This window comes from Trachemys scripta, chromosome 6 (genome assembly GCF_013100865.1).
Source record: "Trachemys scripta elegans isolate TJP31775 chromosome 6, CAS_Tse_1.0, whole genome shotgun sequence".
NCBI classification, from domain to species: Eukaryota; Metazoa; Chordata; order Testudines; family Emydidae; genus Trachemys; species Trachemys scripta.
The window spans coordinates 116031827-116048143 of NC_048303.1; the positions used below are offsets into that span (position 1 = coordinate 116031827).

The following is a 16317-nucleotide window of genomic DNA, read 5'->3' on the forward strand; positions in this document are numbered from 1 at the left end:
TGAGACCGAAGGTCAAGTGCAAGAAATGAACACGCTGTTGTGACCCTAGGGTGTAGCCTCCTGCATCCTGGCCCCAACAACTGGGATGAGGGGACATGGCGGTTGGGGGGCAGGTATCTCTAGTCAAGAGGGTGCTCACCGAGTAGGAATAAGGCGCAAACAAACTCTCCGTGAACACTACTTGGCCAAAACATGGATTTAGGGTGTGTTGGGTCTTCTGGCAAAGGTGTGTTTTAAGAAGGGGCTTCAAGAAAGAAAAGGGAGTGGGCATAGTAGACTAGGAAGGGGGTTCTAGATAGATGGGGCCACTTGGGAGAAGGGCATAAAAGAAACTTGGCTATTTCACAGTTAAAACTTTGAACTGTACTAGACAGAGATTGTTTAAGTCTGTGTTTTTGTTTTTGTTTTGTCTTCCTCCAGGATCTCAGTCTGCCCAATGGCACTCCTGTAGATACTTCCAGCCCAGCCTCCTCCTCCTCACTGCTCAACAGACTGCAGCTGGATGACGACTTGGATGGGGAAACTAGAGACCTCTTTGTCACTGTCGATGATCCCAAAAAACACATCTGTACAATGGAGACGTACATCACCTACAGGGTTACAACAAAGGTACCAGGCAACTTTTGAACGTGTTACCCTGAGAAAGGAAAGCTCTTGGTATCTTTTGGGTGGTGGTTCCTTTTTGGTGGGGGGGAGAGGGAAAGGTCTCTTAAACTCCAGCACAGAAATAGCAACTTAATTTGTCCCTTTTTGTCAGTTAATGTGCCAAGGATGTGATTGCTTTCAATAGACTCATTGAAGTGTGGTGGTGGTGGTGGTGGTTGAAACTATGCAAAACTGTTAACATCATCCTAGATTTTATCTTTAGTGGCTTTTTTAAAAATTGGCTAACAGTTTTTTCAAGAAACCATTGATTAACTCTGCTAGACTGACTTCATTAGTTTAAGAGTATCAGATAACCTCTTGTATAACCTGATTGAGGTGTATAGAATCCTGTTTCAGATATAACTCAATTTTCCTCTCTGTAGCAGAGAAATATTCCCTCACTGCTGTCTTCATAATCTCTCACTTTTTTAGCCCTGTGCCTCCTATTATATTGCTTCTGCACTTGGGTGACAACTAAATGTCTCCATGTGCACTCTCCTCTGAGTGCTGCTTGAAATTCACTCTTCCTTTCTGTAGTCTCCTCTGCTGTCCTAAGTATTAGCCTTGCCTTTGCTTTTCCACATAGGGTCTTTGTGATGTGTTAGAGAGGTAATGGACAGTATTACATGAACTAGTCATAACAAGTGTGGTCCAGGAATGCTCCTGACTGCAAGGAAAGAAGTATATACTACGGAGTTCTCTCTATAGGTATAGCACATTCATTAGTCAGATGTCTATACGCTAGTGAGAAGAAAAATACACAGTTGGACTAAAAGATAATGGGAATAGAACCTTCCATAGGATTGAGAGGCAGACTGCTACGGGTGAGACAACAACTGGAATCTTTGCAGTTGTGTAACTCCCAAGAGTCAGCCACTCTATCTCCCATATTATGGGTAGGATGTGTCCTTTGTGTGGCATGAAGATACCTAAACCAATACAGAACTATGGCTAGAGAAATGAAGGGAGCCATGCCTTCATGAGAAGGAGATGGCTAGGTGATCTGAAGAGGAGTTTTTGTATTTTTTTTCTCTTTTCTCTCTTTTGGGGAAAATCTTTGGCACTGCCTTTGGTACTTCAGTGGTGGCACTAAGAGGAAGGCATATGCTACTGGAAGTCACTGGGTTGTATGTGTAGAGGGGAAAAGCGTGGCCTTGCATTGACCACATAGACCACCTCAGAGCCAAAAAGCTTTTGCCAACTTTAAAGGGTATAGAAAGAGGTTCCTTCACTTACCAATCAAAAGTATTGGCAGATGACAGCACAGGGTACCCTGTGCCCTTGATCTGTCTGCCAGTGACCAAAGACTACCCTGAGGACTAATCAATCAGTCTGATTTATGTTATCTACTCCTTCTGTTAGAGGATAAGTTTTTGGAATTAGTCTTAATATTTCCAGCTGAGGAGTCTCATGATTATTCCCTGTATACATGTATGGGCACAGCAAGATTTGAACGGAATAAACCAATCCCTTGAGAATTGTTTCCAAAACATAAAACAGCCACTAGGCTTGTTGCTGTTGATCTTACTTTGAAGGCTCTCTGATACTGCCATGATGGGCAGCAGAATAAAACTCCGAGCAACAGAACTACCATCAGAGGTATTTCTAATATGGATGAGAAACTTGGTTTACCTGGCTGAAAGGCTAGCTAATGGAAATGCTACAAAAACATCAAACCCATATAGTTTCTGTACTTCAGCAGCACTCAAAGCTTTAAGTTTTAATTGCAAGTAGAAGGGTATTTACCTTCACTTTACTGATCATGGAGAGAAATGAAGCACAGAGCGTGTGAGAGCTCCAAAGTCACATAGGAAGCTTGTGGGAACAGAACCCAGATTTGATTCAGTCATGTGCTTTATTCCACGTGACCGTGTCTGCAATCGCCACCTTCTGCTCTCCATCTAGTAAGTACATACTTCCCTTAGGTAGTATACGAATCACAAAGGACTTGTAAAAGCCATTCTTGCAGCACCAGATTGATCTTTCTGCCTGGCATTTATTTTGAAAAATTTAAGGCCTTGTCTACTGGAAAGACTAACTGGAGAACCTCTGAAACCTGAGGAGATGGAAACTGAAAGCTAAACAAAGCGAAATGGATATCTTAGATTGGTCAAACAATAATAATTATTTCTGCTAAAACTCCTTTTTTAAAATTCCAGTGCCTAATGGATTGTGGAGACAAAATGCCTCTTAAGAGTCAAAATCCTCATGTCTTCAGTTAGGGTGAAAGGTTTATAATGCACATTTTTGGGGATGGAAGAAAATGATTCTGACCTCTAGTAAAGCCAGGCTTGACCACCTTTCTGAGGCTTTAGAAAACAAAAAACAGCAAGCCTATCCCTTCTCTCTAGGTCATGGGGCAACCTTCCAGGCCTTTATGCACTATAGAGAAATAATGACCATGACACCAGATTTATAGACCCTCTGTAGACCACCTTTCTGATACATGTGTCCAAGAACAACCAGTGCTGCTCATACTGCAAAAAGTATTTGGGATACTAAAAATGCTCACAGTCCAGTGGTTTGAAAAACTAAACCAGACAGCTAGTTCTTATTATAGGAATTTCACTTTAGTGGTGAAGCTGATACATTGGAGGCTAGAGAGTTTGGCAAATAGAATTGTTCTAAACAAATCAAGCTGTGACTGTTACTAATTTAGAATGTGCTGGAGAGGAGTGTTTACCTTACTGATTTCTTTTTAATAACTTGCTTGTTAGAAGATGCCAAGGTGGCATAGATAGATAGATGAACAAACATGTTTTACTGCTTAGTTCTAGAATCTCCAGTATGTTTCTCTCCTCTAGCCTGACCAACTTATTGAGGTTGCTTAAAACTATCTGCCAAGGGTTAAAATGTTCCCAGTGGTCTACTAGATAGCATGTGTGAACTGGAAAGTAAGCTGCATCTTACTGTGTCCTGGGTAATAAAATCAGCATATTGATAGAATCATAGAAGATTAGGGTTGGAAGAGACTTCGGGAGGTCATCTAGTCCAGCACCCTGCTCAAAGCAGAACCAACCCAAACTAAATCATCCCAGCCAGGGCTTTGTCAATCTAGGCCTTAAAAACCTCTAAGGATGGAGGTTCCACCACCTCCCTATGTAATCCATTTCAGTGTTTCACCACCCTCCTAGGGAAATAGTTTTTTCCTAATATGCAACCTAGACCTCCCGCACTGCAACTTGAGACCATTGCTCCTTGTTCTGTCATCTGCCACCACCGAGAACAGCTGAGCTCCATCCTCTTTGGAACCCCCTTCAGGTAGTTGAAGGCTGCTATCAAATCCCACCCCCCATTCTTCTCTTCTGCAGCCTAAATAAACCCGGTTCCCTCAGCCTCTCCTCATAAGTCATGTGCCCCAGCCCCCTGATCATTTTCGTTGCCCTCCACTGGACTCTCCAATTTGTCCACATACTTTCTGTAGTAGTGGGGGTGGGGGGCAAAACTGAACGCAATACTCCAGATGTGGCCTCACCAGTGCCAAATAGAGGGGAATAATCACTTCCCTTGATCTGCTGGCAGTGTTCCTACTAATGCAGCCCGATATGCTGTTTGCCGCCTTGGCAACAAGGGCACACTGTCGACTCATATCCAGCTTCTTGTCCACTGTAATCCCCAGGTCCTTTTCTGCAGAACTACTGCTTAGCCAGTCGGTGCCCAGCCTGTAGCAGGGCATGAGATTCTTCAATCCTAAAGGCAAGACTCTGTGCTTGTCCTTGTTGAACCTCATCAGATTTCTTTTGGCCCAATCCTCCAATTTGTCTCCGTCACTCTGGACCCTATCCCTACCCTCCAACGTATCTACCCCCCCCCCCCAGCTTCCTATCCTCTGCAAACTTGCTGAGGGTGTAATCCATCCCATCATCCAGATCATTAATGAAGATGTTGAACAAAACTGGCCCCAGGACTGACCCCTGGGGCCCTCCACTTGATACCAGCTGCCAACTAGACGTCGAGCCGTTGATCGCTGTCCATGTCGGGTTGATCAGGCGTGACTTGCCCTTGATGAATCCATGTTGATTGTTCCTGATCACCTTCCTCTCATACAAGTGCTTCAAAATGGTTTCCTTGTGGACCTGCTCCATGATTTTTCCAGGGACTGAGGTGAGGCTGACCGGTCTGTAGTTCCTCAGGTTTTCCTTCTTCCCTTTTTCTAAAGATGGGTACTAATTTGCCTTTTTCTAATTGTCTGGGACCTCCCCCGATCGCCACGAGTTTTCAAAGATAATGGCCAATGGCTCTGCAATCACATCAGCCAATTCCCTCAGCACCCTCAGATGCATTGGATCCAGCCCCATGGACTTGTGCATGTCCAGCTTTTCTGAATAGGCTTAACCTGTTTCCATCACTGAGGGCTGCTCACCTCCTCCCCATACTCTGCTGCCCAACAGGCCAGAGCTGGAAGAAAAAAAAAATAGCACTTTAAAACTGAGCTGGTGTGAGTGATTATATTAAATATCCTCTTGGGGTAAATGGAATGTGGCTGGAAAGCCTCTGTTTTGTGTACAGGACATGTACAGCTAATTACTGTCATAAAGTAGCCTTGACCTTGGCAGAACTATAATCCTAAAGACAATGACTTAAGCATAATTGACCATAGGGGATAGTTGGAGACTGCATCTCTAGGTCTGTCCACTTCCTGACAATGAAAACTGACTGAACTAAAACTATTCCAGCTAATGCTGTTGTCAAGATGGCACATTGATCTGATCTCTTCCAGTCTGGGAAAGTTTGTCTAGTTAAAACCATATATTCATTAGAATGTTTTTAAAAAGTATGTTAGGAGAGGCACTTAAAATTTGCCACAGACATGAATGGGAATAGGGTATGAACAGAAAGAATAGTCCTTAAAAGTGGAAAACGAAAGTTAGCCTGTCCTGAATGGGTTCTTGTGTCCACTAAAAGTGCAACCATCGGCTTATCCCAGTGCTCTTATAGAGCTTAGATGTTGTCCTGATATGTATAGATTCCTGGCCCCCTGAGATGTGTCCCTGTTACCTAGTGTCAGAATGCCATGATGAATGTGCTACAGGGCATATCCTCTCTCTCCGTGCCCCCCCCTCCCCATCCACACCAGTATTGGGAGAGAAGTCCACACACCTGTTAGTTTTAAAAGACATTCAATCTCCTGGAATGTCCCACTGTAGACACCACTCGGGAATGGCAAGCTCCTAGGAACGTGGGACTGGAAGGGACTGCCTGGGTCTTCGAGTCCGGTCCCCTCCTATCGCAGGCAACCCTATTTTCTCCCACTTCTGTAAGGTTGGGTTGAGCCTTTGAATCCTCTTCAAAGTATCCCTTGTATCCCTGTAGTAAGAGGAGCATTTCTAGTTTCTCAAATATAAAACCAGGTGGCTGGTCAAGCTTAAACACTTAATTTGTTCTGAAAGCTTATTCTTCACTACCCAGTGATGGTCAGGACATTCTACTACTATCTTGTCTTGCTGTGTTAATATGCTGGATTTTGTTAGTATTCATCAAAGGACAAAGCCTGCCATCCCAAACACACAATAGAAGCTGCAGGAATATCTTTCTGGGGCCTTGGCTACACTTGCAAGTTAGAGCACATTAAAACAGCCCCCGGCGCCCTAACTCCTGAGGGGTCCGTACTGGCAAGGCACGTAGAGCACCTGGACTCTGCAGCTGGAGAGCTCCTGGTAATCCACCTCCAGGAGAAGCATAAAGCTTTCTGCGCCCTGACTGAAACGCCCAGGCATCAGTGTGGATGAGGTGTTGCATTACTGCCACTTGACTTCAAGGGATTATGGGATGTTTCCGGAGGCCAATCACAGAGCAGACGTGCGGCTATCCCCTTTGAAAGCTCTGTTTCTGACAGCTGGCATGCTTATCTGCTCTGGGACAAACTAATGGGACAACCATTACTGTGGAATGCTCCTGCTGTAGAGGTGTGTGTGTGGGGGGCCCTGCTGTTGGGGTTTTCCCCCTGCTGCTGTCTGAACTTACAAGAGAGCATGCTGACAAACTCTCTGCCCCCCAAATCAGTCTCTCCCCCATACACACAACACACTCCCTGTCACTCTCCACCCCCCCATTTGAAAAGCACGCTGCAGCCACTTGCACACTGGGATGGCTACCACAATGCACTGCTCTCTGTGGCGTTGCAAGAGCTGCTAATGCGGCCACACCACTGCGCTTGCAGCTGACAGCGTGAACACACGGCAGCGTTTTCCCTGCTGCGGTCTCCGAGGGCTGGTTTAACTCCCGGCGCTCTACATCTGCAAGTGTAGCCATGCCCTAGCTTCTTTACTGTTCTTCCTCCCCGCTTTCCTCCGCACATAAACAAGGGACCCTCTCCTGTGTAATTCTCCAACTGGTGTTTAATCAGTGAGCTGCAAATACATCTGGTTTTCCAAAGCCATGGAACAGAACAAATGATCTCTGATGCCACTGAGTGAGGCATCAGATGCCAACCAATGGGGGGGGGGGGGGGGGGGGGGGAGGGGGGGGAAAGGGGGGGGGGGGGGGGGGGGGAGATGGACACAGTCAGAATGCAGGACTTCATCTGAAATTTTAAGCATCTTGGCTTCTGTGAGGGTTTTTTTTATTTTATTAAAGGCTTTCACCCATTCAGACTCTCTACCTGTGGAACAATTAATGTAGCAGCTGCAGAACTGTTGCAAAGTCTCCAAGTATAACTTGCAAATCCTAAACAATTTAAGATGAGCTCCCAGTGTAGTGCTGTGGCAGAGAGAGCCAATGGATATATAAATGGAGAAGGAGGGGGGATAAGAACAGGTGTGTGTTTTTTGCTTTTGTTTTTGGTTTTTCTTTTAAATCTCTGCATATGGAGTTGGTGAGACTGATGCTGGAATACAGCATCCAGTTCTGGTATACACTTGTGGCTCTTCGTTTCCCCCTCTTCAATTGTTTCAAGTGCTTGTGTGTCTTACAGTAAGGCTTAGAGCTCAATCTGTTTGCTTTCTCAAAGATTGAGAGATGACTTGTTTACAGTGTAGAAAGTACATTCATAGGGAGAAAACATGAGGCCTTAAAGGGCTCTCTAACATAGAGAAAGGTATAACAAAAACAGAAGCTAAAACCAGACACAGGGCACACACTGGTGGATTCTCAGTCTCATGCTGTCCTCAAATCAAGAGCAGATGGTTGGACACTAGTTACTGGACAAAATAAAAAGTTAACTGGATGAAATTCTGTGGCCTGTGTGATACAGGAAGTCAGACAAGGTGATCGAACGCTCTTGTCTGGCCTTAAAATCTATGCATTAGATTAGATTAGGTGCTCTCAGACGTAGTCTGGGACTTTTTCCATCTGACTTTTGTCAAATGGAATTTACTGACACCATGTAAATGTGTATCCCAATGGCACGTCCAACACTCTTCTCTTTGAAATGATTCAGTCTGCAGGCTCTTCAGTGGGCGTTTCTGTACTCTGCCACATGTGGTAGCCAAATAGGCTATGGCTTCTAGTTTCTCCTTTGGTAGCCATTCTTGTCTCATCAGGACATTGAGTTTCTGTTGGAAGATTAGGGAAGTTACGAGGGCTCTCTGCCTTACGACCCAAGGGACTCACGAGATAGTTGAGCTCTTAGCGCACGCATACCAAAGCCATGCACTGATCAGTGCCTGGGAGCTGGGACTTGTGAATAGTCTGGTAGATGCTGTACAAGCAACTCCTGGCTTGCTTACTTGGCTGCAGCCTATCTAAGGAACATACTCTCTGCATTAGCTATTTGTAGTTTTCCTCCAATGAAATTAAACTTGGAGGTTTTGCAGCGAGGAGTTTGTGGTTCAGGATATTCCTTGCCCTTACTGTCAATGCCTTCTTCATTAGTGGTTATCTGGAAATTGATTCTAGCTCCAAAATACTACAAAATTATGGCTTGAGTCAGAATTGGTTTTGGTGCTCACTTCATTTTGGAGAAATGTCTGCCCAAGGACTGTTAAATTGAGCGATGGTTTTAAGTTAGCTAATTTCTCAGCCTTGCCTAGAAATGAGACTGTACTAAACCTGGGGCTTTGGCAGAGCCCAGCAATGACACACGCATGTTCTCGCCCACGATTAATCTGTCTCTTGAGTAAACAAGTCATGAGTAATCTTGGTGGGTTTTTTTAATCTTCTGTTGCTAAAAGTATTTCGCTCTCTCTTGGCATGAGAGAAGATTTCATGCAATTTCCCCTCAAATGTGTACATTATCAGTGGGTTTTTTTAATACTAACTTCTCCGCCCCACACATTTCCCCTTGAGGAAATGTTCTGCTCTGCTAACTCGAAGTAGATCTTCAATAGAACACTTATCTGAATAACTAAACTGAGTGGGTTTCCAAATATTTTTATCCGTGATACTTACTTCATTGGCCTGAAGCTGAAAAATATTTTTTGCTCCCATACTCCCATTCCAAGGACTCAATTTGAGGCATGAATTCTGATTGCCAGCCTTGTTTTTCTTCCTTGTTTAAGGTAACTAGGCCACTCTTGCTATATGCTCTAAAATGAAAAGGAAAGCTTTGTTTAATGTATATCTCTTAACATTTTCATTCATTTTCTAGGGGATACTGTCTAATCTCTTTTGTTACTATTTCCAGACCACACGGGCGGAGTTTGACTTGCCAGAATACTCCGTACGCCGACGGTACCAGGACTTTGACTGGTTGAGGAATAAGCTGGAGGAATCTCAGCCAACACATCTCATTCCCGTATGTAGTAAGCCAGGGTCAGCTGTTGCTGAACACTTGTATACTCAGAATGTCTGCTTAAAAAAAGTGAATCTTCTGGTTGTTCGGCAGTTATGGATTCAAGGTGTGTAAAAATGCAAAGCTTCATTCTATTCTTGTCTTCTAAAGTGGAATGTTCTAACTTTAGAAAGCAAAGCAGCACAGAAAGGGCTTACCCTGATCTGTCCCAGCCAGCTTTGAAATTTTATGGATCTTAAATGCCAAGTGCTTGCCCATATGATGCAGCCTAAATCACTAAAGGTCACTCAGGTTTAACTCCGGTTGAAAGGACACCAGTGGAGGGGGCATCTTCCTAGTTTCCCTTATAACATGACACATGTTTAGCCATTTTGTTGGTTACCCACCCTATTCTGTTTGCCCAACTGTTGGCTTCCAACAGCACTGTCCATTGCCAATGCATTCTCTCTCTGGCATCACTCCTCCAGGTTTCCTTTGAGTGGGAACACCCTTCCCTATGACGTACTTAGTTCTAATATCTAGTATTTAAACTACATGCTCTCTGATTTGCGTGTGTAAGGGGTTATAAAGAAAACTCCCTACTCACTGTGTTCGGGCTATTCATGCTATTTGGAGGACTCTCTTACAGGGAAAGGAACTGACCGTTCCAAATTTTTAGAGGAGGCCTGTGGCTTGATCAGTTGTGTGCATTCACTGCTTGAGCAGACAGCTGGGCCTCTGTCCACTGAAAACTTGGCTAAATAAGGCCCTAAATAATTATCCCTCTCTCTGCAACTGACAGCCTTGTTGCTGTGTGTGTGTGTGTGTGTGGGCGGGGGGGTCTGAAAGGATTGGTGTCTCCTTTCTTCCTCTTAACATAGTAGCTGGTTTTCACTCTGGGCCTTTGAGGATTATAAGTAAGGTTGCATGAACTCCTGACTGGCCATAGGGCAGACTGATGTAAAACATTACTCTTGGTGCATATAAGGCACAGTTAGCAATGTGTGTTCCCATGTGCTTTGTTACTCGTAGACTTTAAAGGGAAATCCTCCTGTGTAAGATGCTGAGTGGTCCTTTGTGTACCTAGGAAAGCTTGCTTGTGAAGAGGCTTTCCTTCTGATTATTTCCTGTCTTTTAAATAGTAGTAAACTAGAGGGGAGCTGATATCTAAAGGGCCACTAGAACCACTCCTTACATCCATTATGTGATACCTCTATCTGGACAATGAACTAAAATACCAACTGTTTAACTAGATTAAAAAAATCCATCCATCTCTTTTGCACCTTTTTGTTTTTAATTCAAAGCACTAGAATAATTCAAAGAAAATCTAGCTATATTGTATTGCATTTGGGACCAGTGCTGGCAAACCTGCATCACTGCTCCGCCTACTCTTCCTGGGGCCATCTGCGACTCCCCCAATGCTACTGTGGTGTGAAACTCATGTTCAAGTACTGGGCACGTTGCAGGTCATTCTGCGGCTCTTGTTTTTAGCAGTAAATCTCAATTTGCTGTTCCCCTAACCCCCTTGACGAACGGTCACTATTTCTGGACGCACAATCTGCATCCCCTTGGTACTGAACATCCTTGGCTTCAGAGTTCAGGGCAGGAAAAAAAAAGGGAAAAGGACTCATGCTTGAACCATCAAGAAGCATGAGGCTTGCCTGAAAAAGCACTCAATCGTATTCGAAGTCGACTTGATTTCACTTCCCCAAGTGCTTGTCTGGGAATATGAAGCCAGATAAACTTTCCCGGATAGTAAGAGTGCAGTTGGGACTAAGTCAGCTACGAAGAGGGATAAAATTTTTCCAAATTGGATACAGAGAACGACTGTATATGGTGATGGTCACTCAGCTGCTCCTACACTGGATTCCTTAGCCGCAATATAGTAGCAAAAAATCTTTCAGCCATTCCCTCGAGGTGAGTTCAGTGTCGGAACGTAGCTTCGGGGGGGGCAGGAGGCAACAGCACTCAGTGATTTTAGTGTGTGCACAGAATGATTTTAGTGTGGTGGTTTTTTGCTCAGGATACAAAGGCGTCTATCCTTCATGTGTCATTGCCCTCTTGATGGAATTCTAAGTGTGGGTGATTATCGTAGGCCTTCAGAAAGGAGTGACAAAGGATAAAACAACAAACATTAATTAGGGTGACCACGCTGGGGTCAAACTTGGGATGCTGGCTGGGTGTGCTGACAGCTGGGGGTGTAAGGGGGCTCATCAGGGTAGAAGGGTCGCTCCTCTCTGCCAAAGGCTTCTTAGCCAGGTTTTCCCTTCTACAAGGCAACCAGCCACCTACTGTCTTGAGTTCTGTGTTCTGCCCTTAGTCTCATGCATTCTTTCCTCCCTCTCTGCCTGTATGTAATGCCCAAAGCCCAACTGTCCCCCTCGGCTGCCAGTCTCATGATTCTAACTAGACCTGCACAGACATACCATATTATGGGGCACTCTAAATCCTGTAGTATCTCACCCTTGGCCTTCCAGGGCTTTTGAGCCCAAATGTAGTGTGTTGCCACTAGCCCTCTGATTTATTGTAGGCATGTGTTAAGTGGCACAACAGCAGAGGGACCACATGAAATTGGAGTGGGAGGAAACCCTTGGATGGGTTTGTGTTTATCCCACAATTGCTGCACTTTCTCTCCTCTGCCTTAGGGCTTACCTCGTGGCTGGGTGATGTGCTGGGTTCCTTCTTTGTGCAGCTGCCTGTGATGGAATCTAGGGCTTCACAGCTCAGGTGGCAGATTCTCAGAGTATTCCAGCATATGTCAAGAGAAGACCTCTGAAAGCAAACAAGGCCGTGTGGTACAGTGTAGGTGGCTGGATATAAGGGTTGTGGTTAGGTGGAGTGGCAGGGAGGACAAGAAACTAGAAGGGCTAGGGGGACATATGAGTACCTTGTTCCATTGAAGCATGAGCAAACCAAGTTTCAATACAATCTCTGGCAGCAAACTGGGGTAATCCTTGTAAATGAACATCTAGTCACCCTAGCTATAAAGCGCACACAGCCTTTGCTTTAACTTTCATCCTTTTTCGAGGCGATTTTTCAATCTAGGTTAGAATTGAGGAAAATGTATTGCAGCTTCCTGTATCCCCTCCTGGTGGAGCTGTGTTAAGCTACTGCACCTGCCCTTCCTAAAAATTCTGAGTGGGGAAAATAGAGTAATTCCTGAAGCTCTCCAGTTTGACACTGGAGAGTATGGAGCAATGCACTTACAGGTTACAGATAAATGGCTTCTCTGTCCGCACCTGCTGTCATGTTTGCTTAGATGTCTTCTATGCCAAATACTATTGCATATTTGCCATGGAAGCAGAAATTATTTTAATCATCAGTTTGCGGTGTAAGGAAATACATTTGATGTACTTGCACACGCGTCTTGTATAAGGCTATTTGGTAGCAGTTGGAAAGGGCTTTCTCCTGGTCTTGTGCACCTTTTTTCCTTAGGGAAGGTACAAAATAAACATTAACTCAATGAATAATTGAGTTCCTCCTCCCCAATCCTCTGAAATCCTACTAGGCCAAATTCTGCTTAGACCTGTGCAAGTCCATTGAAGTAATTGTTTGCATAGATATAACTGAAAGCAAAGTTTCGCTCATTGTGCAATACCGCTGCAGTTCAGTATTGAACTGGTCCATTTTAATAGTTGGGAAATCACTCTCATCTCTTATTTACAGACCTGTCTCTTTAAGCCCTTTATGTAAAAGGTTTCAGAATTATGACTACTTAATTAAAGAACATGGAGTCAGTTTACAGGTATCTGAGAATAGCTGAATCCACTAAAGAGCGATTGATTTCCAATATCTCTTTATAGATCTAAATATGAAGTACTGCAATCAAGTGATTAAATGAAACCACCACGATTTGCTTATTTTTGCTTGTAATACGATTCCCAGGATCTTTAGACTTTATTATATAAATCGCCTTAGCTTTTTTTATATCTATATATCTATCTTTTCCATAAAAGGCATTGTTTTTCCACTTTATGGTATACTGGGTATTGCCAAAGACTCATTGTAATATTTGCAGGACTGTTTTGAAAGTGCTGCTGATTTGCTCTGAGTACTTGGCTTGATTTTTGTCACAGGCACTATTGGCTACCTAGTCGCATGGATCCCAACCATTTGTGTTTATAAATGGCCAATTCATTTGCTGCTTGGAAATGTATGTAAATGAACTTATTGGGAGTGGTCAGGTAACAATAAATAACATTTGTGGGGAAACATAACTGACCTCGGAGTGCATTTTTAAAATCTATCTTCGTTTAAAAAGTAAGGGGTTTGTAATGATTCGTCTATGGCTTCTTGTGTTGATTAAATGAATGGGAATCTCATCTATCAAAAGAATCAAAGACTGGTTCAGTGTCCCTCTCCCTCCCCTATTGTGCTGTTGGTGAAGTTGTACAAACTTATTGCATAGCTGGCATCGTCTCACTGCAGTTATGAAGTATCAGGAAACTCCCTTTTTCCCCCCCTCTTCAAGTAACTCATGGATCTTAAAGAAGAGACTATTATGATTATCTAGTCTGACCTGCAAGAAACATTCCACTGCTCCAACATGCCATTGCATAAATCTAATAAAAATGTAAATTTATGGAATTTCTTGTTGAGATACTTGAAGTAAACCATCAAAATTAGAATCTTTCCGAATTCCTGTCCAGCAGAAACACCTAAGCTTTGATTGTCATAACCATCTGTGGGATGGATCAACTAACCTTGGCAAACCACTTTTTTTTTTTTATGGTAATGCTTACTTTGTGGTCCCATATGGTACCTATTAAAATGCTGGAGAAACTAAAGTGTTTCAAAACTAGTAATGGTCTGGCTCTGTTTCCAGTGTGGAAGTCCTTTCACTTCATTTTTACCACAGGTTTCCTCTTTCCAACTTCAGACGGCAAGAAAGATTCTCTTCAGTGAAAGACTTCTCATAAGTTGCTGAGTTGATCTTTATTTAATGATGGGTATATATTGCAGTCTGCACAGAATCTGACATTCTTTCCACTCTGACAGAATAGGAAAGCAAACTTGGAACAAAACATGGTGTGTGGCTTTTAAGGACAACCCCCCCCCCCCCCCCAACCTAGTATCACAGATTTGGTGTCCAGGCTGCTGTACGGAGATGCTACAAATGTTTCAGAAGTACAAAATGATCAAATTAATGCCTGCTTCAATTGCAGACATGGTAACTAGAGGTGTGCCAAACCCTTGATTAGTATTTGGCTTTGGTCACTGCCTCTATTCATGCTAATCTGAATGGGAGGGTGAAAATGTGATTAGAGATGTTAATGCAGCTGTACTGTAGCTTGTGATGTTTGCCCTCCCTCCATGCAGAAGAAGGCTAAGTGAATTACCCAAGGTCACACAGCAAATATAATAGCAGAGCGGAGAATAGAACCAAGGTGTCGGTCCTGCTGCATCTACCAGACCACAGTTTCCCACGAATGTAAAGTTTTTTTGCTTCATATTCCGTAAATAGAAACCCTAATTAATGGGAAATGGATGGCCAGTTAATGTTCCAGAATTAGTAGATTGATTCCAGAGCTTGTGATGGATATCTACCGCAGGGGTTAGTGCTCGTCATCTGTCATGTTGAGGGAGGAGTTGAGCTCTAAGGTATTGCAGAAGTGTAGGAGGGGAAAAGAACAGGTCCAATTGGCAGGCACTACTTTAAAGAAAAACATTACCCCATACTTAACTTTCACTTTCGTTGGCAATGACCACACACCTTACCATGGTATAGGCCTGATTCTTTCAATGGGGCCTCTACCTGGCCTTCATTCATTTGCACACACACTTTTAACAGTAGGAAGAAGAGAAGCTTAGAGATTTTACCTTCAGTTTCTCCAGAGATGGTTGAGCCAAGAAGTTCAAGTAAGTATCTTTGAACTGGTAAACTACTTTGTCACAACTTTTAAAGGAAAAAAAATACTTGCAAAAGTCTACTACTTCTTCCAACCCATTCTAAAGCATTTGAGCTTTCAGATGCTTTTCCAAACTTTTTTAGGGTTTGCCTGAAACTTCTTAGCAATGAGCTGGTCCAGGAAGGCATCTCTCTATTCAGAGCAACACTTAAGTGTGGGCATAAGTCCCACTGAGGTGAATGGGATTTAAGTACATACTTAGTTAAGCATGTGCTTAAGTGCTTATCTGAATTGGCGCCTAAATGTAGGTAAACTGGGTACAGTAGAGGGAAGTTTTTTTCCCTGGTCCACTCCACACCCCAATATGAGCTACATTTGTAATGTCTCCAAAGGCCATGGGCCAGTTTTGTTCCTGCTACATTGGTATGACTTTGGAATGACACCACTGAGTTAAATTGAATTAGTCCAGATTTATAACTGGGAAAAAATGCAGTTCCAATTAACAGCGTCTCTATTTACTCGTGTCAAGACTGAACTAGCTAATTAATAGAAACAAGGAAGTATTAGCAAAAGCAATTGGCTTTTATTCTACTGAAAACAGTCTCTCTCTGCCTTTTTTTCACAGCCTCTTCCTGAGAAATTTGTGATGAAGGGAGTTGTCGATCGCTTTTCTGAAGAATTTGTGGAGACGAGGAGGAAAGCTTTAGATAAATTCTTGAAAAGAATTGCAGATCATCCAGTACTTTCTTTCAATGAACATTTCAATGTGTTTCTCACAGCCAAGGTAAGCATATGAATTTAAACATACAAAATCTAAAGAGATCTGAGAAACACGAGCTGTTGAAAATGAACTTGATAAATGCGACTGAAGAGAAGAAACACAACCAACCATGCTAGGCCTAGGACAAGTCCATGCTCAGCATAGCAGAGAGCTGCTGCGGATGCAAGGGCAGATGTAAACAACCTTTCTGCCTTCCCTCTACGTTGGACGTTCAACCCTATGGGCTGCTTTAGCTTTGTGGGCCATTACATCAATAAGGCTCTACCAGTGTGCTCTGGCCCTGTTTATTTCACACCCCTATATTTGTAGGAAGGATTCCTCTTCTGCAAGGGTATGGGGCTGAGGATCTGGCTAACTCTCTTCAAAAGCACCTAACGCCAAATGGCTATTAA

At 43.5% G+C, this 16317-nt stretch overlaps 1 protein-coding gene across 1 annotated transcript in view; it reads left to right on the forward strand.

Moving 5' to 3' along the window:
* The window catches only part of SNX30 (sorting nexin family member 30), a 56434-nt gene that overhangs the window by 20451 nt on the left and 19666 nt on the right, over positions 1-16317 (forward strand). The window contains exons 2-4 of the mRNA XM_034773564.1: positions 421-609; positions 9209-9319; positions 15770-15928. Of these exons, the coding sequence (XP_034629455.1) occupies positions 421-609; positions 9209-9319; positions 15770-15928 (459 nt within the window). The remainder of the gene's footprint in view (positions 1-420; positions 610-9208; positions 9320-15769; positions 15929-16317) is intronic.